At 39.1% G+C, this 27,343-nt stretch overlaps 1 protein-coding gene across 2 annotated transcripts; it reads left to right on the top strand.

Moving 5' to 3' along the window:
• Nucleotides 1–822: 822 nt before the first annotated feature.
• LOC125239055 (zinc finger protein 700-like) lies at nucleotides 823–27,133 on the top strand. 2 transcript variants are annotated; one of them, XM_048146511.1, is made up of 12 exons: nucleotides 823–1,074; nucleotides 2,589–2,705; nucleotides 3,471–4,155; nucleotides 4,705–5,018; nucleotides 8,092–8,177; nucleotides 12,355–12,480; nucleotides 13,442–13,543; nucleotides 19,795–19,894; nucleotides 20,560–20,669; nucleotides 21,874–21,985; nucleotides 24,168–24,272; nucleotides 26,838–27,133. In XM_048146511.1, exons 1-12 carry the CDS (start codon nucleotides 952–954, stop codon nucleotides 27,021–27,023), a joined length of 2,166 nt encoding a protein of 721 aa, XP_048002468.1. In that variant the 5' UTR covers nucleotides 823–951; the 3' UTR covers nucleotides 27,024–27,133. The 2 variants fall into 2 exon arrangements, with proteins under 2 accessions (XP_048002468.1, XP_048002469.1); XM_048146512.1 differs by lacking the exon at nucleotides 8,092–8,177.
• The last annotated feature ends 210 nt before the right edge of the window (nucleotides 27,134–27,343 follow it).

Consider the following 27,343-nt stretch of genomic DNA (forward strand, 5'->3'; position numbering starts at 1 on the left):
ACCACCCCCTTGACTGTGCTGCCTTTTATAGTTCTTGCACGTACCCTCCTTGCTATAACTACACAAACTAAACTCAAACTCTTTTGTAAGACGTCAACTGTCAGTTTTGTATTTTAGTTTTGCATTTTGCACGTCACAAACTTAAAACGTAAGGAAAAAATAAAAAGAATAAAACAACCTAAATTAACAAGTACATTTATTAAGCAAATAAGTAAAAAATATTCGTTTTAAAATGCTCAGCAAGTGTATATTTCTTCTTCTAAGTTTCGTCGTGTTATTTGCGTCCTTGGCCAGTCTTGCCGAGGCTCGCTTCACAAGGGAAGGAGCGTGCGACGGGTTTTGTTCTAAAACTAAAGAAGAAAAACATTTTTGCTGTAAATTGCGTGGGTATCGCATGTACGCAACTTGTGAAAATAATGAAATGTATTGTTTATAAGTTATAAGACTTGTGTACTTTTTCCCTTTTAAAACATTGTTTAAGTCCTTTTGGTACGTGATCCTGAATATAATGACGTGTAATAATGTGGTTTTATTTGTATTCAATATCCCTACTACACTAACAGTGCACCGCACCTCGACCTTGTATTTTTTTCAAGTGAGAGCGAAAGAAAAATATCTCTTTCTCGCTCTTTGGTGTAGTGCGGTAATGTGTTGGCCACGTTGGCAGCTACAACTCTGGCGGCAGAACATTGCCGTTATTCCTTATGATTCATGATCTAATTGTCAATTTGATCGTCCCCTATGCCCGACACAGGACATTTTCGAACGAAAATGTCATAACTGACAAGTGCAATTCCCTATTCCCTAGTTTCCCTACTACTGGACAATTGGACATGTACCTGAGACCTGAGGACCCTGAGTTCCTCCTGGAAGTCCTGGAGTTCCTAAGCAAGATTCTTCTTCTAGATGGTTCTAAATGCTATAAAATCTTCTGATTAGTGTCTTTCCAACATGAGTGCTTACAGTAGACCCCCACACGCAGTCTGCGCGACATGCCTAAGCCAAAATAGACAAATGTTTACATTGCCATTGCAACACATCAAACTAGTTTCTATGTTTTATAAGGATTTGACTGTAAGTAACTTACTAGAATCTATATTACTAGAATTTCTTATTGAGGTAGTCAAGTTAGACACAAATCATGAAAAATTTCGTACTCTGATTTGTCGTTTCATTTGTAAGCTGTGTTCTATAGAAACTGCGTTGCCTTCGATGATATCGGAGGTCAATGCCTTTGTGTGAGAGAGATAGCTATACAACCATTAGCGTGAAATGAAGATAGGTCAGTGAACGGAATTCTTTAGCTAGCTTACTGATTTCAGTTTACTTTAATAAATAAATACATTACGATACAAGTGCGTAAAAAAGGAAGTTCGAAATGAGTGTCGATAAATTGAAGCACGACCAAAGGGAGTGTTTTAAATCGACACGAGTTACGAATTTCCTTTACGCACGTGTATCGTACGACGTTTTTCATACAGAAAATATGATTATTGTGGAGAGAGTTGTTATTTATTTTTTTAATCTTTATTGCACAGCAAAATAAGGTACAAATGGTGGACTTAATGCCTCAAGGCATTCTCTACCAGTCAACCAATGGGCTTAACCCAAAAGATTAAGTAGGTGTGTCTAGGATTAAGTAGTTCAGTAGTATGAAGAAAATGGTTGTAATGAAATTCCATATCATTATGCACAGTCATAATTATGTGAGTGGGCACGGGAAATCATCCCACTTTTTCGATTGCTATGAAGCCGCTTTGTCAGTTTATTCATATTTATTTTATTTATTTTATTTTTTTATTTCAAATATGTTACACAGTATGACAGTAAAAACCAAAGCACTGAGTAACTAAAAATACATAAGAGCAAAAAAAATAAACACATAAAAGTAAGAAACGTCATCTAGATTTAGGTGACAACGTAACGTCGAGGCTTCGTTGCGTCGTCTGTCCGGGCGTACAATTCGGCAGGTTGCCCCGGAACCGTCGAAAGACTACACCCTTCGGCCAGAAGTCTGCACTCGCGATGGTGTCTCGTGGTGGTGATATAAAGATATATATCTTACCTTAATGGGAACCAACTAAGTGGACCGTTTTTAACCCCCGATGCAAAAACAATGGGGTGTTATAAGTTTAATGTGTCTGTCTGTTTGTATGTATATCTGTGTGTATGTCTGTCTGTGGCATCATAGCTCCCGAATGGATGAACCGATTTTGATTTAGTTTTTTTGTTAGAAAGCTGAATTAGTCGGGAGTGTTCTTAGCCATGTTTCATGAAAATCATGTCCACTATGTTGGGGGCTTTTTCAAAATTTTAATTTTGTGGTTTTATACTAAACACACTCACATATATTCTGGTCAGACCTTCACTGTCCTTACATACTAACACTACATTAGCACAACCATCTTTTAGGTTTTAGGTATCCAGAGGCCGTGAGTTCAAGTCTCACCCAAGGCAGACATTTTCCACTTTTAAATTTATTCTAAGCCTAGTGGCATCGATTGCAGACGTTTCTGCTAATCAGAAGTTAAAAAAAAAAACACAACTATCTTGTATTTTTATTTATATTTGTTAATTTTATATTTCAGCTGACTGAAAACGACCAAATTTGCTGGGAGTGCAAACATTTTGTTATAAAAATGGTAAATTTCAAAGATAGGGCCATAAAAGCACAAAGCACTCTGGCAGGCATGATTAATAAAAAGGTAATGTAACTTAGTAATTCAATTAAATAAATTAAATATTATAGGACATTCTTACACAGATTGACTGAGTCCCACGGACATTATATACATAGAAAATTCATGACTATGGAACAAATATCTGTGCTCATCACACAAATAAATGCCCTTACCGTGATTCAAACCCAGAACCGCGGCTTAGCAGGCAGGGTCGTCCTGGTCGTCAAGTTGATTGGATAAAGGAGAGACAGTTGATATTTATATAGTTACATCCAATGGTCAAGGGAAGTAAATAATAGGTCATATTTTGTGTTAGAAAATGTATTTTATTTAATACATTCGATAATTCAAAATAAATAATACTTAAAAATCAAACTACTGACTTGAAAACTGCAGGACTGAAGAAATATTTCATGTCAAGTGTAAAATAAAGCTATGGCATGGGGTTCTTCAATAAGCAGGTATTTAGGGTAACATTGTGTTTTATTTTTCGTTCTAGGTTCCCGACCTATCCTTCCAAAAATTAAATCAAAATCACCGAACACTCTCGTTAAAAAAAAAAGTCAAAAGTCACCACGACATTGGCAGAATCCACCTGGCTCAAAATAGCAAGGAGTAAAAGCCATGATAGGAAAAAAAAAAGGGTTGTCAAAAGTCGGCAATGCGTGGTGATGACTGCTTCGTCTGTTCCCCATCAGTCGGCTCATCTGCATGTTTGCTGCCTGTATCACAAAAAAAAATAGTTAAATAAGTATGGTTTCAGCATTTAAACTAATTTTATTATTTCAGCAAATCTCCATTGGAAGTCTATCCGCGCTCAAAATATGTAATGGAATATACTTGGAAATAACAAACACAACACCAAACATGCCTGAAGACCCACTTCTTATCGAGAGAGTAAAATCTGAACCAGATTTAAACAGACCAAGTAACAAATGCAATATGGAAAATAGCAATACCGAAGGCTTAACTCAGGAGTCCCATATTGTTAATACCCCTATTGGTATTCTTTTGGTCAAAGATGAAACTCTACTCGAAAACGAAACTCACGCTAGTGTGGTACAGGGATCTGTTCCTCAAATACATGAATCTGTGCCTCAAATACATGAGTCTGTACCTCAAATACATGAATCTGCACCTCAAATACATGACACAAATCCAGAGTGGGAGTCTGTACGTCAAATACATAACTCTGCACCTCAAATACATGAGTCTGTACCTCAAATACATGAATCAGTACCTCGAATACATGCATCTGTACCTCAAATACATGAATTTGTACCTCAAATACATGACTCTGTTCATCAAAAACATGAGTCTGTACCTCAAATACATGAGTCTGTACCTCAAAAACGTGCTGGAGTGTGGGAAAGTATGTTAAATCAGGAATGTGTGCCTCGAGTTGAAAACCCTGGTGTTTGGAGTGAGGTTGGGTTTGCAGATGCGACACTGATGTCACTTTTGAATAGGAAATGTAAGTATTTACATTATTATGGCTGCCGCCAGTTAAACCTAGGATTCAAGGTATGAAATTAAAACAACCTTAACGTTTAATCAATAAAGTAGTGTATAAATATTTTTTGGTACTTTATACGCATCTACATTCGATACGTGCATGTGGTATCTATGTGTAGACACTTACCCACTTATTCATAAACATTCACTAAAGTTAACAAATCGATAAAAATTGTTTGTCCCTTTCTATCACACTCATACGTCGGAAAGGGATGAAACGATTTTTATTTAGTTTATTACTTGCACAAAGTATCAATTTATTTACGATTTCGTTATTACTTTTAAGCTGGAAATGTGCTCGCGAGGTAAATGTTCAATGTAGATGTGCCTTGGCCGAGATAGGTTGCTTGTGGTTACATGTTATATTCATTATACAAAAGTATATATAGTCCTCCTCACCGATTTCGGCGATGGCGACCTCAGCAACTATGGATTACGCCTGTTATGGGCTCTAATATGGCTGGCCAGGCTAGACTAAAAAAAATCTCAAAGATTTTCGCTATTTCAGCCGTCGCATACCCTCCACCAATAAACATACCCCAACAAAAACTACCAATGATAGAAGTGCCTACATTAATTCTACCAAAAAACCCTACGACCGAGATAGATGCAGAAAAACCTGACACTTCGGAAAATCCTGATACGTCAGGTCCAAGTTTTACAGAAGAGAGATTGACAGAAGAGGAGAGAAGGAAATGGTGGGAGAGTAAGAAGGAGAACGCGTTCTATGCGAACAGTATAGATGTGTTTAGATGTGAGAAATGTGTGGAGCCCTTTTTTACAAGGAGAACGTTTTTGGGACATCAGAAGGTACATACCGAGGTATGTGGTTATTAACTTATTTATTTTACTTAGGTTTACAAAAACAATCTAAAATAGGCTACTTGCCTCCTAGTCAAATCAGCTTCTTTTTAAGAACTGTCAAATTTGAACGACTTGCTAATATGGGATTTATATGAAATCGAATTGAGTGACGTCACGGTCAACTCAGTTACTTTATATACCTGACTTATTAAATAGAAATTGGATTTAAAAATAATTTCTGCCCATGTTTTTCTTATAATTATCTGATGCTTTATTTCGTGGATGGTATAATAGTACATTTCGATACAAGTGCGAAAAAAAGGAAGTTTGAAACGAGTGGCGATAAATTAAAACACGACCGAATGGAGTGTTTTAAATCGACACGAGCTACGAATGTCCTTTTCGCACGTGTATCGAACGACGTTTTTCAGTACAGATGACCCTCCGAAGTTTCGACCTGACATATAATGAACCACTTCTCGCACTAGTGCGTAAAAAAAACACCATCTGTACTGAAAAATATTTTAACTACAGTCAAGTTCCCTATTAATTTACAACATCACTGTCAGAATCGAAGCGCTGGTGGCCTAGCGGTAAGAGCGTGCGACTTCCGAAGGTCGCTAATTCGAACCCCGGCTCGTACAGTCAGCCAAAAAATGGTTTACCACTTTTCGACTTTATGTTTAAAAATAGAGTAGAAAAGTGGTAAAAGAGGTGAGATGGCCCATCTTAAAGGCCGGCAACGCACCTCCAACGCTAGTGTTTCGGGTGTCCATGGGCGGCAGTGATCGCTTACCATCAGGCGACCTGTCTGCTCATTTGCGTCCTATCCCATATAGCCAGTCCTAGCCAGTCGCTTTTCGGTGAAGGAAAACATCGTGAGGAAACCGGACTAATATAAATAAGTACTTCCGGTCGGAAGGTCAGATGGCAGTCGCTTTCGTTAAAACTAGTGCTTACGCCAAAGGCTCCCATGAGCACACGCATTCGCCTTTGGCTCGTTTCATAAAACAACAATCGCGTTTAATGACTCTCACTATTCACCAGTTACATAAATTACTAATATAACATATCCGATTATAAATAACGTTGATCTAGACGGTTAACCAAATGTCGGCACTAAAAAAGGCGCAATTAAAAACTTCTACGAGAATTTTATTAAGCCTTCACCTCTACATTTTCAATCATTTTTTGGTCGTCGATGATTCCGCCAACGTCAAGGTTTAGGAAGGCACGCATTTTATGAAGACAATAGGCTAGTTTCCTATACTTAACATAAAATATGTTATGCAGTGCACGAAATAAAGCATCACATAATTAGAAGAAAAATATGGATAATAGTTATTTTTAAACATAACTTTTATTTAATAAGTCAATAAATTAACTTTTTAACAAAAAATAAAACCGCCTTCAAAAATAAGCGCGTTACAAAACACGGAGAAACTAAAAAGCAAAAAATAATAAACCTTTGAATTCAGATTTCTTATCGGATTGCAATAATCTAAACATCCAAATTATAAACAAATCAATTACTTTTGTAGTCGGTACCAGACCTGTTCATCGCCTTGCTATTCCTGTTTGCACCACCCAACCATACGCAGGCTGGTACCGACTCCAAAAATAATTGATTTGTTTATAATTTGGATGTTTAGATTATTGCAATCCGATAAGAAATCTGAATTCAAAGGTTTATTATTTTTTGCTTTTTAGTTTCTCCGTGTTTTGTAACGCGCTTATTTTTGAAGGCGGTTTTATTTTTTGTTAAAAAGTTAATTTATTTGTTGATTTTTAGTGGTTCCAATTGATATTTTACGTATCAGTCCGAATATATGTACAGTAGTGAAAGAATTATCCTTTAACTCCTAACCATTGAGGAGTTGACCTTCCATCATCAGCTCAGCCACATAAAGTTATCACCATCAGGCGTAAATACTGGTGTACCTTTGAAAAATACACTAAAAACATTACATGTGCCTATAACATTTGAGGAGTTCCCTCGATTTCTCCAAGATCCCATCATCAGACCCCGACTTGGTGCCAATGGGACCATCTCGGGGTTATACCTGATCGAATGAAAAAAAAATTTTGAAAATCGGTCCATGATTCTCGGAGATATCGAATAACATACATACAAAAAAAAAAAAAAAACATTCAGTCGAATTGAGAACCTCCTCCTTTTTTGAAGTCGGTTAAAAAGAATGATATAATAGTTATTTGTTATACAAGGGGGCAAAGTTGTATTTTAACGCCGAGTGTGGAATTGAAAAACGAGCAAGTGAAAGGATTCTATAGTTAAACCACGAGCGAAGCGAGTGGTTCGAGAATAGAATCCTGAACTTGCGAGTTTTTTAAAATACGAGAAGTAAAATACATTTGCATCCGAGTGTAACACAAAGCTTTTCTCCTCACTATAGCGAGGAAACTACAACGCAAAAAATGCGTTTATCCATGCTTCCAGTAGTTCCATACAGGTGGTAAATCATCTTTATTACTAGATTCACCTACTTTTATCAATTTCAAAGCAGTTAATTTGACTTTATTCAAGGTCAAATTACTTTACCCACTAGTGGATAAAATGCGTTTTTACCCGCTGGTATTAAAGGACAAAACACGTGTTTCCGAGCTAGTGAGGGGAAAAGTAAATTAATTGAGCGTGACGTCACTCCTCAGTACTTCATAGTAATTCCATATTAGCAAATCGTTTTGACAGTTCATAAAAAGAAGCTGATTTGACTAGTAGGAATAGGAAACTAGCCTATTGCCGGTGATCCCTACATTTTTCAAATTTTCCGCCATTTTTTAACCCCCGACGCAAAAACGACGGGGTGTTATAAGTTTGACGTGTCTGTCTGTCTGTTTGTCTGTCTGTCTGTGTGTGTGTCTGACTGTGGCATCGTAGCTCCCGAACGGATGAACCGATTTCGATTTAGTTTTTTTTGTTTGAAAGCTGAGTTAGTCGGGAGTGTTCTTAGCCATGTTTCATAAAAATCCACTATGTCGCGGTCAGGGGTTTTTTCAAAATTTTAATTAGTGTCAAGATTTGGTTATGTTTTAATGTAAATGATTTCCTTATATGTAATGATATGTACAGATATACGGCAAGCATATATGCAACATTTGCAAGTTGAGGTTCCACACTGCAGACGCTCTGGCGACGCATAAGGACACGCATTATAGGTAATCCATACTAATATTATAAATGGGAAAGTGTGTGTGTCTGTTTGTCCTTCCTTCACGGCAAAACGGAGCGACGAATTGTCGTGATTTTTTAAGTGGAGATAGTTGAAGGGATGGAGAGTGACATAGGCTACTTTTTGTCTCTTTCTAACGCGAGCGAAGCTGCGGGAAAGCTAATGTTCTATACCAGTGTTTTTCAAACTTTATGGTGCCACGGCCCATCTCTCAAATTTTTTCACGACCCCCATACCTCGTTTCTAATACTACATACATACATACATACAATCACGCCTGTATCCCATAAAGGGGTAGGCAGAACACATGAAACTACTAAAGCTTCAGTGCCACTCTTGGCAAATAAGGGGTTGAAAGAAAACGAAACTGTGACATTGCAGTGACAGGTTGCCAGCCTCTCGCCTACGACCTAATACTACCTATCTATAACTTACTGCTGAACGATGTAATAAATTTTTCAGTACAGATGGTCGTTTTTTTACGCACTAGTTCGAGAAGTGGTTCATTATATGCCAGGTCGAAACTTCGGAGGCTCATCTGTACTGAAAAACGTCGTACGATACACGTGCGAAAAGGAAATTCGTAACTCGTGTCGATTTAAAACACTCCCTTCGGTCGTGTTTTAATTTATCGCCACTCGTTTCGAGCTTCCTTTTTACGCACTTGTATCGTAATGTACTATTCATACATCTTTCAGCACATCCAATCGAATCGAATTTACAACTTTTATAAATAAAAGTTGTAAATTCGATCAAAGGTTCGCAAACTCGTCTATTGCGAATAGTATGCGTAGATATGGGTGTACTTTATCACTTATAACTCAGGGGTGAGATGGCTTTCGAGAGGAAGGGTTTTGACACGCGTTATAGAGCTTCAATCAGAATTATTAATATTTTTACAATATTGTTGCTGATAATGCTGATTATGTTACGATATTGAAAGTAGCATATCTTGCCGGTATCGTTGACCACTTAAATGTTATGATCGCAAGTCTGCAAAGAAAGGAACGAAAACATAATTAGAGAAAAAGATACAGTTAACGGATTTCTAGCAAAAATTGAGTTGTGGACTACATTTTAACACAGCATGCAGTTTGCGTATGCGTATGCAGTTTGATTATTTCCCTTGCATGGCTAAAATCATTCAAGAAATATCAGCAGATATGGTGGAGAGCTTGCAAAGTTTAAAAAACCAACTCCAAAGTTATTTCTCAACTGAAACATTGATTGATGATGGAAAGTTGGATTTTGAATATTTTTTAAATATGAAGTCCGTTGAGCTGGCCGATCTCAACGCCTCGGTGAAAGAAGCACCATTTCAATTGATGCGTTCTGGGTTAAAAGAATGGCTGCATTTAGTAAAAGAAGCCCTTAAAGTTTTGATTCCATTTGCTACTTCATATTTATGCGAGCTGACGTCTTCAACAAATAAACACAATTTATTTATTTATCATAAAAATAGTTTTTTAAGGTTAACCTTTTAATTTTAAAGAACTTGACTTTTTTAAGTTAAAAAAAAACGTAACCAGTTTATCATAAAGCTGAACTTCGCGACCCCCTTGGATAGATGCCGCGACCCCCCTGGGGGTCGCGACCCACACTTTGAAAAACACTGTTCTATACAACCTGTTTTTAGCCCCCGATGCAAAAACAACGGTGTTATAAGTTTGACGTGTCTGTCTGTTTGTGTGTGTCTGTCTGTGGCATCATAGTTCCTCATATAACCCGGCAACCTTCTAATCACAGATGTCATATATACCATAGATCAAGCAAACATATCTACTTAGCGTGTCAAATGAACTCAGTGAAATCCACTGAGTTGTCCGTCTTTACTCGCAGCTTGCAGCTTTCGGGCGTCAATTTTTGTAAGTTGAAGTCAATCAAAACATAAAAAATGCCTCGTTACGTGATATTCAATTGCAACAACACAAAAATTATGAACAATCAAGAGCCTGAGACATATTTAAAATTACAGGCAAGAAACAACTTCAGTACAAAATTTGACACGCTCGGCCCCTATACAAATAGATGAACTTGTTTCTTCTATCTAAATAAAGTTCTGTGCTTCTAATCAAGAGTGAACAGGCATCTTCTGGGCGAGCTCACTCCATGGTAGGCCACGTCTTTGCCTTTGGCTAGTCTGTGGCCAAGAGTAAGCACATTTATTTATTTATTTATTTAATCAAAAAGTAACACAGCATTACAGTTTACACTAAGGCACTGTGAAACTACAAAATACAAAACAAGACATAAACGATAAATATTACAAAAAAGAATACAAATTAAACATTAGATTTGGGCAACGACGTAACAGCGTGGCTCCGTTGCGTCGTCTGACTCAGCGTAGGATTCGGCAGGTTGCCCTGGAACCGCCGAAATACCACACCCTTCGGCCAGAAGTCTGCGCACGCGATGGTGTCCTGCAGCGTGCGCGGCACGCGCACAACAAATGAAGTGAAGTGCACGTAGTGACGCGACTGCAGCTGTTGCATCCTCAGCGTGTAGCCAGTCTTCCGGCGAACGTACTCCACCACCTCATCAGCCCCGGCGGAGTAATGCAAGCGCGACACGTAGAGCGCTTTACTCGGTGTAGCAACTCGCAGACCAGAAGTAATCGGCTCCGCGGTACCACACAGAGTCTTACGAGGCGCCCTACGCGCCTTGCTCTTTCCTTTCTTGTTCTTCCTTGCCTTTATAATAAATAAAAAAAACAACGGATAAACCGATTTAGATTTAGTTCTTTTGTTTGAAAGCTGAGTTAGTCGGGAGTGTTCTTAGCCATGTTTCATGAAAATTGGTCCACTATGTCTATGGTTTTTTCAAAATTTAAATTTTGTGGTTAGTTTATATAAGGTGTTGAGATTATATTGTCTTCGGTTACCGCGATAGTTACTCATGAAATATAACCTAACCACAAAATTAAAATTTTGAAAAACCCCCGACCTCGACATAGTGGTCCGATTTTCATAAAAACGTGGCTAAGAACACTCCCGACTAACTCAGCTTTCAAACAAAAAACTAAATCTAAATCGGTTCATCCGTTCGGGAGCTACAATGCCACAGACAGACACACACACACACACAGACAGACAGCCAAACAAACAGACAGACAGACAGACACGTCAAACTTATAACACCCCGTCGTTTTTGCGTCGGGGGTTAAAAACTACGGAAACGTTTTAAATCGCGTATAATGAATTTACAATTCATCCCGACGTTTCGAACACTTTACAGCGTTCGTGATGATCAAAGGGTGACTGAGGAAAAAATTACAATGTGCAAAAGCTACCCACATACAAGAAATATTAACGAACCATGACCATAAATAATATAGATTTTTAAGGCAGTATTATACGCGATTTTATCCGTTTCCATAGTTTTATTTCATGTGAGCTCAAACGAATACTATGTAAACTCTACGAGTTAATACGTGCAGCTCGGTGCCAAAGTTGGCAACACGCGCACTAGCGCTCCTAGCGGCATGAGTTGATCAAAATAGTTTAGTTTCATACAGCATAAAATTAAAAAAAATTACAAATTCTTATTTATATTATTCACAGGCTTGAAACTTTTGAACCTCAGTTTCGACAATTCGGCCCATATTCTTAACATGATATGTGTTAAAATGTCAAATATTAATATTAGCGCCATCTAGCCGAGCGCTCCCCAAAGGTGTAACGCCATCTAGGCGACCGTACCTCTTTCTCTATGGCTTTGAGGTACGTTTTTTTCTTAGACTTTATCCGTCTACACGGAGTTACATATGTCTTTGTTGTTGTTGTTGTAGTCCTAAGGCACCCCAGAGGTGCAAAGGGCCTTCACAAGCTCGCGCCACGCCTTTCTATCTTCAGCGACCCTCGTGGCCTCGCTCCAGCTCAGACCAGCCGCTCGTAGCTCATTTTCGACGGACCGCTTCCATGAGTGAACAGGGCGCCCGGGGCCACGGCTTGCATTCTGCGGTTTCCAGTCGAAAGCAATGCTCGCATTATTTCTTCCCCCTCTCCGAAGAGTGTGTCCAATCCATCTCCATTTTCGAGTCGCGATTTCCTCGTCAATGGGTGTTTGCTGGCATATACTCCACAGGTCTTGATTTCGGATAGTGTTTGGCCAGAAAACGCGAACATATGTCTTTGGTAGAGATTAATCAGTATTTTTCCCCACAGACTGTTGAAGTGTACCCGCTGTGATCATAAATGGGACTCCCCAAACTCGATGCGTCGCCACTGCGAGACGGAACACTCGATACCTGTTAGTGCTTGGAACTGTGACATTTGTACCAAGGAACTCACGTACGTACTCAGAAGTATATTATATGTATGTATGTATGAGCTTTATTGTACATAAAGGAAACAAAAGAGACACAGTTACAGAGCCAGTAATATACAATGTAGGCGAACTTATCCCTTAATGGGATCTCTTGCAGTCAACCTTTGAGGAAATGAGTAGAAGCGAATTAACGATGAGTGACAAATACGGTCATTATAGGTCATATAGTATTATAGGTACGGTCAACCAATTTGATTCCACTAGAACCCTGTCTCATTTGAACCGTGTTCTATTTGCCATAAGAAATCACATTGAAAATGAAAATGAAATATTTATTTTTCAAGTAGGCATATTACAATGCGCATATGAACGTCAAATAAAGCTACGCCGGCTCTAACCCTACGCCTCAGCCTCGAGAAAATTGACGTTTACTGTGGCCTATGATTGAAATAGGCTAGTTTCCTACTATTCAAATCAGGCCCCGTAACCGAATGGCATTTCTACGACGCGAAACGAAAACGAAACGCCGCGAAGGGTAGTCTGGCTCTGTCGCGCCAATACGCAAGAGCGATAGAGATAGATATCTACGAGCGTTTCGTGAGCGTTTGGGCTAAGCAGCTCCTTTTTAAGAACTGTCAAAACGATTTGCTAATATGGAATTACTATGAAATACTGAGGAGTGACGTCACGGTCAATTCATTTACTTTATATCATTCTCTTTGACTTATTAAATAGAAGTTATGTTTAAACTTAACTACTGTCCATATTTTTCTTCTAATTATGTGGCGCTTTATTTCGTGCACTGCATACAATATTTGTGAGTGTGCACGGGAAAACGTCCCACTTTGTCGATTGCTATAAAGCCGCTTTGTCAGTTTATTCATATAAAGATACAAGTAAATCTCGCCTTAATGGTAACCGACAAAGTGGAAAGTTTTACTAAACACACTCACAAATAACTGTTATAATTGTGTTTTTTTGCAGTGTGTACGGAAGATATCTCAACCACCTTCGGTGTCATGGACGCGAATATTGCAACCAGTGCGACAAGTGGCTGTTTATCAACCAAATGAAAGTTCACCAGCTGTGAGTACATACTTATATACACATACACTAACCAAAGACCTTTACAGGGGACAGCGGAATCACATTTTTTGCCATACGAAGTTGAACCTTATCACTGAGATAGAAAGTCGATCGTATCAGACTAGGGATTGCAGTACCGGTACTGTTTCAAAGAACCGGGATTTTCGGTACCGAAGCAATACGGAACCGGGATTTCCCGGGATTTTCGGTACTTTCGGAACTGGTCAATTTTTTTCGCTTTTTCAAATAAAACAACATATTTTTTGGCATTTCACATCTTTTATTATTATATTACCATAGCCGAACCGTACCGCCTTCGATGGGCGTATTATTTTATCTGTATGTTTTTATTATGTGGGTGAATCACTTTTTTCTTGCTTGTTATTGCCATGGTTACGGTCCCCTGGGTCACCCTGGTTTTATGCAAAATTATGCTACTTTAATTATGCAAACATGCAAGTAGTCCATGTTTGTAGATGGCCCATTAAGAAAGGGATGTATTAACAACAGAAAAATGCTTGTTTGCATAGTTTTAATAGCATAATTTTGCATAAAACCAGGGTGACCCAGGGGACCGTAACCATGGCAATAACAAGCAAGAAAAAGGTGATTCACCCATAAGGAAACGGGAGTCGGGAGAACAAGCAAAAAATCGTGAAGAATTCCGCTTAAACCCGACTATCTGGCCACCATAGGCTTTAATGGTTACCGTTGCAATACATTGCTCCGATTAAGCTATCTGCTATTACTGGGAGATGTTTAATGGATTAGTAAAAGAAATAAGACAAAATACTATTAAAGAAATATAATAATTGATTATAGACCGGCAGTAAAATTCACAAAATTCCCCAAATATGTAATTTGAAGCAAAGAATGTAAACTAAAGGAAACAAAACATTTGAGATGGTGCACAATTTTTTTGCTAGTCAAAGGGAACGTTCTCGAGAAAATTAGTAATTTTCTGGAAATTTCTGTGGAATACCGTAATACCACATTATACGTAAACATTTTTTTTAAGTTAAGCATGTTTATAGCAGTTATCCTTTAAAGTTAGACATAAGCCATTGCCGACTTTTTTTCTAGGCCTAAATTTATGTATAAGAGCGACAATTCCACCATACATTATTTTGTTATAAGTCGATCGGTACTTACGGGCAGGGTTTTCGATTGAAGCTCTTAAGCAGCGTGATTTTTACCGACTTTTAGCACATATAGTCATGTTTTAATAATCAATTTATAATAACAAAACCTTAAACATTCCTCAAGAATCACTCCATTCATACATAGGTGAAAAAAGCATAAATATCCGTTTAGTAGTTTTTGAGTCTATCGCAAAATTCGCGAACACAGTTTTATAACATGCAGAAAAATGAGTCAAATGAGAAATGAGATTGAGAGAGAAAAACTAAATACACAAATTAATATAACAAACCTTCACCAAAAATACAAAACTCGACTGCTGAACTGGCTAGTGGGGCTAGCTAGGGTATAGCGGTGGCCACAGCTGCCAGACTGCCACTGCCACCCTCTATTAAATAGTGATTAAGCGCGTTTTACTGTACCTATGCCTATTTTTTAACTGTTTACATAATTTAAACAGAAATAAATACATTTTGTAGCAAAAAATGGCATTAAAAAGTATTTCCCGAAAGTACCGAAAGTACCGGGATTTTTCAAGTTGATTTCCCGGTTCTTTGCTTGGCCAAAAATCCCGGGAATTCCCGGTACTTTCGGTACCGGTATTTCCCGGGAGCAAACCCTATATCAGACTAGCGAAAACGGTCCACATGAGAGGGCATTGTTTGGGCTGGTGTCCCTCTCGCACGTGTGGCCAGTGTTAATAAGGTTACCATAGTAGTAGTATTTTTATCTCTATATTACCTGACTTTATAACTTCTTATATTATTTTAGGGTTATATTCAAACTAGGGTTTCGATATATTTAGAAGAATTGGAAAATAATTATAATGTAATTATTTTGATGCCAATAAATTAAAGATTTGTATAATTAAAAATACCTTCCATTGGGTATTAGTAGATTTGGTAGTAACTTTGAAAATTTACTGGTATCCCCAATGTATGACAGTGATGACGTCACTGAATAATGTTGACATTGTCAGTAAGTGCGAGAGGGACACCAGCCCAAACAATGACCTCTCATGTGGACACACTTTTTGACCTAACTACACAATCTAGTTTAATAATTCTAAATCTATGACACTAACTGGAACTTAATACTATAACTTAATAATATAACTTAAATGGAACTTAATGTGTTTTATCAAAACGTCCGTGGCCTAAGAACAAAAAGTAAGATATTTTTTAGAAATGTTTTACTTAACGATTATGACGTCATTTGTTTAAGTGAGACTTGGTTGCTTCCCGGTATTTATGACACCGAATTGTTTGACAGCAGGTACAACGTTTATAGGACGGACCGCGACTATCAGCGTGTAGGTATGACCTTGGGAGGCGGTACGCTTATAGCCGTGCGCCGGCCATTTATTGTGAATATGCAAAAAACTAGTAGTTTACCAACATTTCCCGACGCTGATATAACTACTGTTACAATTTCGCTTGGACGGAGTCCTGTAACATTGAACTTGCATATCTTTTGTTGTTATTTTCCACAGAACCATCATCAAATACAATCTCAATTAATGTTTTTTGAACATTTATCTAACCTATATTTAGATAACTCAAATGACAGTTTCATATTGGTCGGAGATTTCAATATTAGAGACGCTGTGTGGGAGCTTGGATCGGTGGATGAGAAATTAATACTACAGAACCCTCTTTCTGACATATTGACCTCTCAATTATTTGCGTTTATGTGCTTTACGGGATGGAACCAGTATAATAATACGCCTAATACTAATAACAGATGTCTTGATTTAGTTATCACTAACAATCCCTGTTCGGTTTCACGCACGAATCCACTTTCATACCCAGAAGACCCTCATCATCCATCATTAGTATTAAAAACAACTCTTGGGTGCACCAAAGTCTTCTTAAAACCTGCACAACGTACTTCTCGACGCTTCCATTCGGCCGATTATGTCAATATCAATTTAGATTTGTCCGAAATAGACTGGGACTCGCAACTTAATAAAAAAAACGTAGAAGAGGCAGTTCAAATTTTTTATCGCGTCATTGATGGCGTGTTAGATAAACACATACCCTCAAAATTAATTACAGATAATCATAAATACCCGGTTTGGTTTAATAAAGAATTAATTAAATTAATACAGAAAAAACTTAAATTTCATAAAAAATGGAAAATTTATAACCGACAGAGTGATTACAATTCATTTTCATCATTGAGACGTGAAGTCAAAAATCTTGAAAAAGCTTGCTACGATTTGTTCATATCGCGCGCAGAGAGTAATATAAAATACAATTCTAAACAATTTTGGTCATTTATTAAATCCAAGCAGGGTAACAACGATATACCTGACTCAATATACTTGAATAGTTGCGTAGCATCGGATGGTCAAAGTATGGCAAACGTATTCAATACATTTTTTCAGTCAGTATTTGAAAACGATACTACTCATATTGCTGATAGCCCGCAACCTGTATCGGAAAGTAATAACATTTTGATTAGTACAATAGACACTAGCCCTAGCACCGTCGAAAGATATTTAGCACGACTTGACGTATCAAAAGGTATGGGCCCCGATGGACTTCATCCCGTATTTCTAAAAAAATGTTCAAAGCAATTAGCTTTACCACTGTCAATATTATTTACACTTTCGTTTAAACAGGGAATCTTACCAGATACGTGGAAGAGATCTCTGGTTGTACCCATCCACAAAAATGGAGACAAACACAATGTCAAGAATTATCGCGGTATTTCTAAATTATCAGTGATTCCCAAACTCTTTGAAAAAATCGTTTACGATCAATTGTTTCCAGCTGTTAAACCCTTATTGACTCCCCATCAACATGGTTTTGTGAGTGGTCGCTCGACAGAGTCTAATTTGTGTGAATTTCTTGACATTGTCCTTGAAGCCATGAGTAACGGCTATCAGGTGGACGCAGTGTATACCGACTACTCGAAGGCCTTTGATAAAATTTCCCACTTGTTGTTATTAAAAAAGCTAGAAGCGGTCGGTATACATGGCGATCTTCTGAGATGGCTCGAATCGTATTTACATAATAGAAGTCAAGCTGTAGCGGTGAAGGGTTACCTATCTAGTTTCGTTCCCATTTCTTCAGGTGTCCCTCAAGGTTCCCACCTTGGACCCCTGCTGTTTAATATATTTATAAATGATGTCACTAATTGTATATTAAACTCTCAAATTCTACTTTACGCAGATGATACCAAAATCTTTAAAATAATTAAGAACGAACAAGATTGCTTAGAACTTCAACAGGATTTGAACCGCCTGGGAGAATATTGTGTTAACAATAAGCTGGTTTTGAATGTTGATAAATGTTCCTTTATTTCTTATTCTCGAAAACGTAAACCTATTATTTATAACTATAATTTACTAAACACTAAACTTAGAAAGGTAACTGAGATCAGGGACCTGGGAATACAACTAGATCAGGAATTGCTATTCTCATCTCATATTCAGAAAATTACCGCGAAAGCTTATAAAATGTTGGGATTCATATTTAGACAAGGAAGTGATTTTAAAAACTGTAATACTCTTAAAATTTTATATAAAACACTTGTACGGTCTCAATTAGAATATGTATCTACGACGTGGAACCCACAATATCATTGTTATATTAACTCAATTGAACGCATTCAAAAGAAATTCATAAATCGTCTGAAAACTAAATTTAAGAATGTTACATTCAACGATATTGTACCCTTGCAGAAACGTAGAGAACACAGTGACCAGATCTTACTTTATAAAATTATCAATAATATTGTTGATTCTCCATATCTATTAAGTAACATATCTCTTAAATGCTCCGGTCTGCGTACTCGCTCCAAAAATACCTTTGCTGTAAAGCCATGTAGGAATAATTACTCAACAAATCGTTTTACTATAAGAGCCTGCTCCACCCATAATACTATGTATAGCCATACCGATATCTTTCATCAAAAGTATACTAGTTATGTAAACACGATTAGAAATACTTTATAATTAAGTTTTTGCATGCATTTGTATCAAAAAATAATAATTTTGTAACGTTTTGTACTAAAGTAACTTATGTTACACTAGCTTAAATTTATAACTTTGTGCATACTTTTACACATAAGTGTTACCTATTAGTGAAAACTTCATTGGCTTATGATCCACCTAAATGTACGATTTACAATGTATTATATAATGCTGTTTGTTTTCCTTAATAAAGAAAAAATAAAAAATAAAATAACATACAGTCAACCAATTGGAACCACTCTATAACCATGTCAAAATGACAAGCAGTAAGCGATTTCTTACAATCTGATATATTTGACGGAGGCCGGTCTGGCCTAGTGTGTAGTGACCCTGCCTGCTAAGCCGCGGTCCCGGGTTCGAATCCCGGTAAGGGCATTTATTTGTGTTTGTTTGTTCCTGAGTCATGGACGTTTTCTATGTATATGAGTATTTGTGTATTATATATAGCGTTGTCTTTAAAAAGCGCTGGTGGCCTAGCGGTAAGAGCGTGCGACTTACGATCCGGAGGTCGCGGGTTCGAACCCCGGCTCGTACCAATGAGTTTTTCGAAACTTATGTGTGAAATGTCATTTAATATTTGCCAGTCGCTTTTCGGTGAAGGAAAACATCGTGAGGAAACCGGACTAATTCCAATAAGGCCTAGTTACCCGTCGGGTTTGAAGATCAGATGGCAGTAGCTTTCGTAAAAACTAGTGCCTACGCCAAATCTTGGGATTAGTTGTCAAAGCGGATCCCAGGCTCCCAAAGCGGACCCCAGGCTCCCATGAGCCGTGGCAAATGCCGGGATTACGCAAGGAGGATAGCGTTGTCTGAGTACCCACAACACAAGCCTTCTTGTGGGACTCAGTTAATCTGTGTAAGAATGTTCTATAATGTTTATTTATTAACCCCCGACGCAAGAAGGACGGCGTGTTAAAGTTTGACGTGTCTGTCTGTTTGTGTGTGGTCTCTCTGTGGCATGGTAGCTCCTGAAAGGGTGAACCGATTTAGATTTAGTTCTTTTTGTTTGGAAGCTGAATTAGTCGGGTGTTCTTAGCCATGTTTAATGAAAATCGGTCCAATATGTCGGTGGTTATTTCAAAATTTTATTTTTTTGTTAGGTTATTGTCTTATTGTTGTTTGTCTGCAGGACTCATAAGGACGAGCGGCTGTTCAAGTGTTCTGAGTGTGAGAAAAGCTTCAAAACGCAGCTGAATCTTACTACTCACATAGCTCGAGTCCATTCTCCTGTAAGTATGTCATACCACAGTATAATAAAGAGTACTATCGTACAGTATGGCCACTCCCGCTACCAGCTGAAACAACCGCCGCCTATACGCTCTCGGGTACCTCATAGTTACCGCCTGTCAAAAACGCTAACAGTCGACCTGTCATATCTCACTCATACAAGCACAGTACGCGTTTACCTACACGAGCTTAGACTGTGTGCTACGAACGCGCCTCTTTCATATATTGGAACGCCAGTGTCCGAGGTGTGACCACAGTATAATAAAGAGTACTATCGTACAGTATGGCCACTCCCGCTACCCGCTGAAACAACCCCCCATACGCTCTCGGTTACCTCACAGTTTAGTGCGAGCAAGTCATTTAGTGCGAAAACAATATTTTCTTTCAGTACGAGGCAAAATGGTCATTATGTCAGTGATTGATTTGACATGAATTCTATGACGTCACTACACCGCTGACAGCATTTTCGGTGGCCAAAATAAAAAAAAATAATACTCACATTTTTTAATTAAAAATACGTAGCCATCGTACACATTTAATACCCAAAATCATTAAATATTGGTTTCTTATGTCAAATATTACAGAAGGCAATCATTTTTTGTGCCAAATTAGATATGAGTCTAGTAGTTACTAATTGCTGGCAACTTAGCTTGACTTTTTTTCACAGGAGGACGCAATGATGTATTGCGCGCAATGTGACAAACAGTTCAAAAATATGTTCTCGTACAGCTACCACCTGAGGAACGCGAGCGGACACGTCCCCAAAGAAAGGCTTATGTAAGTTTATGTATAATTTATAAGTCTAATAACCTAACCACAAAATTAAAATTTTGAAAAAAACCCCGACCGCGACATAGTAGACTAATTTTCATGAAACATGGCTAAGAACACTCCCGACTTACTCAGCTTTCAGACAAAAAAAAAACTAAATCCAAATCGGTTCATCCGTTCAGGAGCTACGATGCCACAGACAGACACACACACACACAGACAGACAGACAAATAGACAGACAGGCAGACAGACACACACAGAGAGACACGTCAAACTTATAACACCCCGTCGCTTTTGCGTCGGGGGTTAAAAATGGTTGAGTACATATTACTTTTCGTTCGTCGCGGCATCTATTGACAAGTAGCAGTGCTGATAATTTACGATATTCGACGCGTGATTGACGCTAGATGTCACTACAAATAACTCGACTTTACTGATGTATGGAGTTACAACTCTTTCCTTCTTATTCCTCTATATCGTCACTACTTTTAAAAAATCTCGTATCTCACGCTGCTCCTCAAAGTTAAAACGCAGTAAGTCTATATGCATTCCATACATACTTACTACAATTTTCTTTTCATTGACAAACGAAGATACAAGTTTTTTTAAAAGTAGTGACGATATGTCTATATGTGATTTATGTTAAGTATGTTATATCACAGAATTGTACTTAAGCCAGAATGAGTAGTTAGGTCAAAAAGTGTGTCCACATGAGAGGGCATTGTTTGGGCTGGTGTCCCTCTCGCACTTACTGACAATGTCAACATTATTCAGTGACGTCATCACTGTCATACATTGGGGATACCAGTCAATCTTCAAAGTTACTACCAAATCTACTAATACCCCATTGAACGTACTTTTTAATTATACAAATCTTTGATTTATTGGCATCAAAATACTTACATTATAGTTATTTGCCAATTCTTTAAAATATATCGAAACCCTAGTTTGAATATAACACTAAAATAATATAAGAAGTTATAAAGTCAGGGAATATACAGATAAAAATACTACTACTATGGTAACCTCATAAACACTGTCCACACGTGCGAGAGGGACACCAGCCCAAACAATGCCCTCTCATGTGGACCGTTTTCGCTAGTCTGATACGATTGCCTTTCTGTCTCAGGTTCAATTTAGTATAGCAAAAAATGTGATTGCGCTGTCCCCTGTAAAGGTCTTTGTGTTATATTTAATGAATGTGTACAGGTACAAATGCACGCAGTGTGAACGACAGTTCAGGATCAGGAGTCAGCTGGCGCGCCACGTGGAAGCCGCGCACAGTCACGAGCGCAGACACGAGTGCCAAGTGTGCCGCGAGGTGACTAACAATAATACATTACCTACGGTTAGAGATGTTACGGATATCCGGCCATTATCCGGTATCCACATTTTGCTATCCGGCCGGATACCGAATAGTAGCTTGGTATCCGGCCCGATGCCGGATAGTAGCTTGGTACTCGGCCTGATACCGGATAGTGACTTGGTATCCGGCCTGATACCGGTAGCTTGTTATTGCGCCGGATACCGGATAGTATCTTGGTATCCGGCCGGATACCGGATAGTAGCTTGATATTCCGCCGGATACCGGATAATGTCATGGTATCCGGCCTGATACTGGGTATTAGTAGCTTGCGGTGGCGGCTGGTGAAAATTTCTGCTAGGAAACACTGATCAAAAAGAAACCTACCGTAACATTAGGTACTTTACTAATAATCAATTTTAGGCAAGCCGGTGGGAATCGGCTTGTATCGACCAGCCGTTACTGGTAGTTTGGTATCCGGCCTGATACCGGATAGTAGCTTGGTATCTGGCCGGATACCGGATAGGAGTGTGATCGACAGTTCAGGATCAGGAGTCAGCTGGTGCGCCACGTGGAAGCCGCGCACAGTAACGAGCGCAGACACGAGTGCCAAGTGTGCCGCGAGGTGACTAGATACAGTACATTACGGTTGGAGATGCAACGGATATCCGGCCACTATCCGGTATACGGCCGCGTTTTACTATCCGGCCAGATACCGGATAGTAGCTTGGTATCTGGCCGGATACCGGATAGTAGCTTGGTATGTGGCCGTATACCGGATAGTAGCTTGGTACCCGACCGGATACCGGATAGTAGCTTAGTATGTGGCCGTATACCGGATATTAGCTTGGTATGTGGCCGGATACCGGATAGTAGCTTAGTATGTGGCCGTATACCGGATAGTAGCTTAGTATGTGGCCGTATACCGGATAGTAGCTTGGTATCTGGCCGTATACCGGATATTAGCTTGGAATGTGGCCGGATACCGGATAATGTCTTGGTGCCAAGTTTAAGCATGTTAGTTGTAAGTTGCATTGTGGTTTGTGGTAAACAACTTAATTAAGGTAAAATATATTTGAGAGCGCACTATTCGCCAACAAACTGGTTCCAGTTTGGCGAAAAAAAAAAATGTAATATAGTCATAAGTTTTTTGAAAAAAAAAAAAATAAAGGCGAAAGCTTGAAATATATGACTACGCGCCATGTTGCGGAATTTCATTAGAACTATTTTCTTCATACAAACTGAACTGTCTGAAGATAACAGCGCCCTCTGACCGACAGTACAGGATCAGGGGGTTTACCATGACGTGCTAAAGCCGTTCAGTTCAGGTTGAGAGAGAGGGACGGAGCTATGTAACTGCTATAGCTGTGTCCCTTTCTCTCAACCTAAACTGAACGTCTTTAGTACGTCATGGTAACCCCCCAGGAGTCTGTATTTCTGGTCAGGCTTTACAATATAAGAAATTTGAAACAAGTGACGTTTTAAATCGACACGAGTTTCTAACGCAACTGCAACGTTTTACCACAGTATAATAAAGAGTACTATCGTACAGTATGGCCACTCCCGCTCCCCGCTGAAAGGGCCGCCCACTCCCTCTCGGTTACCTCACAGTTACCACCTGTCAGAAACGCGAACAGTCGACCTGTCATATTTCACTTATACAAGCATGGTACGCGTTCACCTACACGAGCTTAGAATGTGTGCTAGGAACACGCCTCTTTCATATATTTGATCGCCAGTGTCCGAGGTGTGTCGTCAGTGTCTAAGGTGTGTCATCAATGTCCGACTTGTGTCGCCAGTGTCCGAAGTGTGGTTTTACAGTACATATGGCCATTTCAATTTTTGACATAGTTGCGTAATAAATATAAATATTAAATAAATAAATATTACAGGACATTCTTACACAGATTGACTGAGGCCCACGGTAAGCTCAAGAAGGCTTGTGTTGTGGGTACTCAGACAACGATATATACAATATATAAATACTTATATACATAGAAAATATCCATGTCTCAGAAACAAATATCTGTGCTCGTTACACAAATAAATGCCCTTACCGGGATTCGAACCCGGGACCGCGGCATAGCAGACAGGGTCACTCAGACCGGTTGCCTAGGTAATGAGCTCATTACCTAACAAGTGCGGTAATATACCGCCATATGTACTGTAATTAAGTACATATTATCTCTTTGCACTTCAGATGTTCAAAAGTGCGAAAAGCCGGCGTCGACACGTGCGGCTGGTGCACGAAAACTACATCGCGCCCAAGGACAAGATCTGCGACTACTGTGGAAAGGCCTTTAGGGTAATTATAATTATATTACCTACTACATATTATAAATGTTCTTACTGGGATTCGAACCCAAGACCAGTGCCTTCACTGGCTTTCACTACCTAGGTAGTTTGTTGCATGTAATTTTTGCCTCACATATTTGCCCACCAGGACCCCAAGATACAGGCTCAGCCTAGTTTGGGATTGGCTAGATATCTCAATTATGTATAAAAATACAAAATTGTTTATTTGAAAAATACACAAACATTTTCGAAATAAACAATTTTTTTTGTGACACTTAAGTAGTGGTTTTCGCATTTTCTTTTGAATAAGGATTAAAAATAACATACATACATACAATCACGCCTGTATCCCATGAAGGGGTAGGCAGAGCACATCAAACTACTCAGGTTTCAGTCCCACTCTTGGCAAATAAGGGGTTGAAAGAAAACAAAACCGTGACATTGCAGTGACAGGTTGCCAGCCTAAAAAAAAAAAAGTAAATCAAAAATAAAAGTCAATTAAAAATAAAAGTAAATCATTCACGATGCACGGCAATAAATGTGTGCTCTACTGCTCCCGTGCAGAACTACATTGAACAGCTGACCAAGGGCCGCCATCTTGTTGAGCAAATTTGCTCGGGCGAGGCAGTGCCGCCAGTGCTCAACGAGGGTGCGGTGTGCTGATGACGGGAGGACTAAAGGTACGAGTTCGCAGCCGACCGCAGGCGACAACTGCAGACGACGTGTCGCAACGACACTACTGGTTTCTATGTATTTCTATGAAATTCCCTCCGTAGTTAGCGACATGAAGCTAGCGACGCGTCGCCGAGCGGCAGACGGCAGTGTCGCCCGACCGCAGATCAGTAGTGTCGCTGACGCCGGAGCAACGATACGTCGAGCGTGTTTCATTTCAAAATGGATTTTTCCGATTGTGAAGAAGAAAAACTTATAAACCAGGTTGCCCAACATCCTGCACTGTACGATGCATCTCACAAAAACTATCTCTGCATTTAATCATAGGACATGTGGCTTGTCGTCTTTTTCTGTATAATAAAAGCAAGTCATCATCATCTTCTTCCTCTTCTAATAAAAGACGTAAAAAATTGCGATCACTATTCTCGAACACGTCAGACATCTTGTTTCACGGACCGCTCGGAATCAACTGGATGCCATCTGCAGTTGTCGTCTGCAGTCGGGATCGAAATCATGACTGCAGCGACAGGACGCAACGACGTGTCGCGACGACATGAAGCGACGACATGTCGTCTGCTGGTGCTGCGTGCGGTCGGCTGCCAACTTGTACCTTTACGGAACTGACTTATTCCGTCTATTGTCCTAGAGTCGTCGGCAACCCGAACCCTCCTTGGAACTTGTGCACTCCTTTTTACTGTGTATTTAACACAGCAAAAGGGAATGTACAAGCTTCTAATGGGGTAGCAACGCGCATGTGACGCTCTTTGAGTTGCAGGCGTCCATAGGTGACCGCTTTCCATCAGGCGGGCCGTACGCTTGTTTGCCACCGACGTAGTATTAAAAAAAAAAAAGTGTGGTTGCTTTGCTATTCAGAGAGGAATTGAACAGAATTAAACACTCAAATAAAATTCTATAAATTGAAGGTGGCGTCTTTATCTCTGAGCGAAAAAACAAGTAAATGAATGGATAGTGTGGTGACCCCTTTCTTCCCGTGGGTGTCGTAGAAGTCGACTGTGGGATATGGGTTAAATTATGGCGTAGACAAGAGGCTGGCAACCTGTCACTGCTATGTCACGATTTCGATTTCTTTCAACCCCTTTTTTCCAGGAGTGGCACTGAAACTTGAGTAGTTCATGTGCTCTGCCTACCCGTTTATGGGATACAGGCGTGATTGTATGTATGTATGTTGTGAATGAATACTTTAATTGAACTGCAAGATTTTGTTGAACACGTCTATAAGAATAGTTATTTGTTTTACAAGGGGGCAAAGTAGTTGTTTAACCGCACTTGCCAATATTGATACCCGAGCAAGCGAAAGATTCCATTATTGAACCGCGAGCGTAGCGAGTGGTTCAAAAAGTGGAATCTTGAGCTATGCGAGGGTTTCAAGGCACGAAGGTTAAATAAACTTTGCCACCGAGTGAAACACAAAATTTTTCACCACACCAACATGAACAAAATACTAACTATAAAACATCAAATTAAATCAAATCTATCAATGTATTCAATGTTTATGATTCAAAATCATCATTCATAGATAAATTCTACCAGCCAGTTAAAATTTGTATGAAATTACTTTGCACTCTTGTGGATAAAATGCAATTTTGCTATCTGTTTTCGAATAGGAAGGTAAGCCTTTAACAGTTGGTGTGGTGAAAAAGCATTTTACAGTACAGATGGTGTTTTTTTTACGCACTAGTGCGAGAAATGGTTCATTATATGCCAGGTCGAAACTTCGGAGGGCCATCTGTACTGAAAAACGTCGTACGATACACGTGCGAAAAGGAAATTCGTAACTCGTGTCGATTTAAAACACTCCCTTCGGTCGTGTTTTAATTTATCGCCACTCGTTTAGAACTTCCTTTTTTACGCACTTGTATCGTAATGTACTATTTCTTTTCAGGCTAAGAAAACCCTCTCAGATCATATAAACACGCACACAGGCCGCCGGCCGTTTGTGTGCAAGCTGTGCGGGGCGGATTTCTGCCACCAGAGCGCGCTGTATCTGCATGCCCGGTACAAGCATAGGATACCGAAGAAATCTGGCAGGACTCTCAAGAAAGTGGCTGGAGATAAGGTTGAAGCATAGGACAGACTTTCCTATACTTAAAATAATAGTACATTACGATACAAGTGCGTAAAAAAGGAAGTTCGAAACGAGTGGCGATAAATTAAAACACGACCGAAGGGAGTGTTTTAAATCGACACGAGTTACGAATTTCCTTTTCGCACGTGTATCGTACGACGTTTTTCAGTACAGATGGACCTTCGAAGTTTCGACCTGACGTATAATGAACCACTTCTCGCACTAGTGCGTAAAAAAAACACCATCTGTACTGAAAAATATTTTTCATCACCCTCACACACTAAATGTGCTATTGCAAGCAGGCGGAGCGTGAGTAATAGAAA

The sequence above is a fragment of the Leguminivora glycinivorella genome, chromosome 25, assembly GCF_023078275.1.
Source record: "Leguminivora glycinivorella isolate SPB_JAAS2020 chromosome 25, LegGlyc_1.1, whole genome shotgun sequence".
Lineage (NCBI taxonomy): Eukaryota > Metazoa > Arthropoda > Insecta > Lepidoptera > Tortricidae > Leguminivora > Leguminivora glycinivorella.

Bases quoted from the DNA above. Each gene is read 5' to 3' on its own strand.
- LOC125239055 (XM_048146511.1), top strand. From the start codon at position 952: ATGAGTGCTTACAGTAGACCCCCACACGCAGTCTGCGCGACATGCCTA. The intron at 2,706-3,470 runs GTAATGTAACTT...TTATTATTTCAG, and splicing joins CAGGCATGATTAATAAAAAG to CAAATCTCCATTGGAAGTCT. The intron at 4,156-4,704 runs GTAAGTATTTAC...TCGCTATTTCAG, and splicing joins GTCACTTTTGAATAGGAAAT to CCGTCGCATACCCTCCACCA.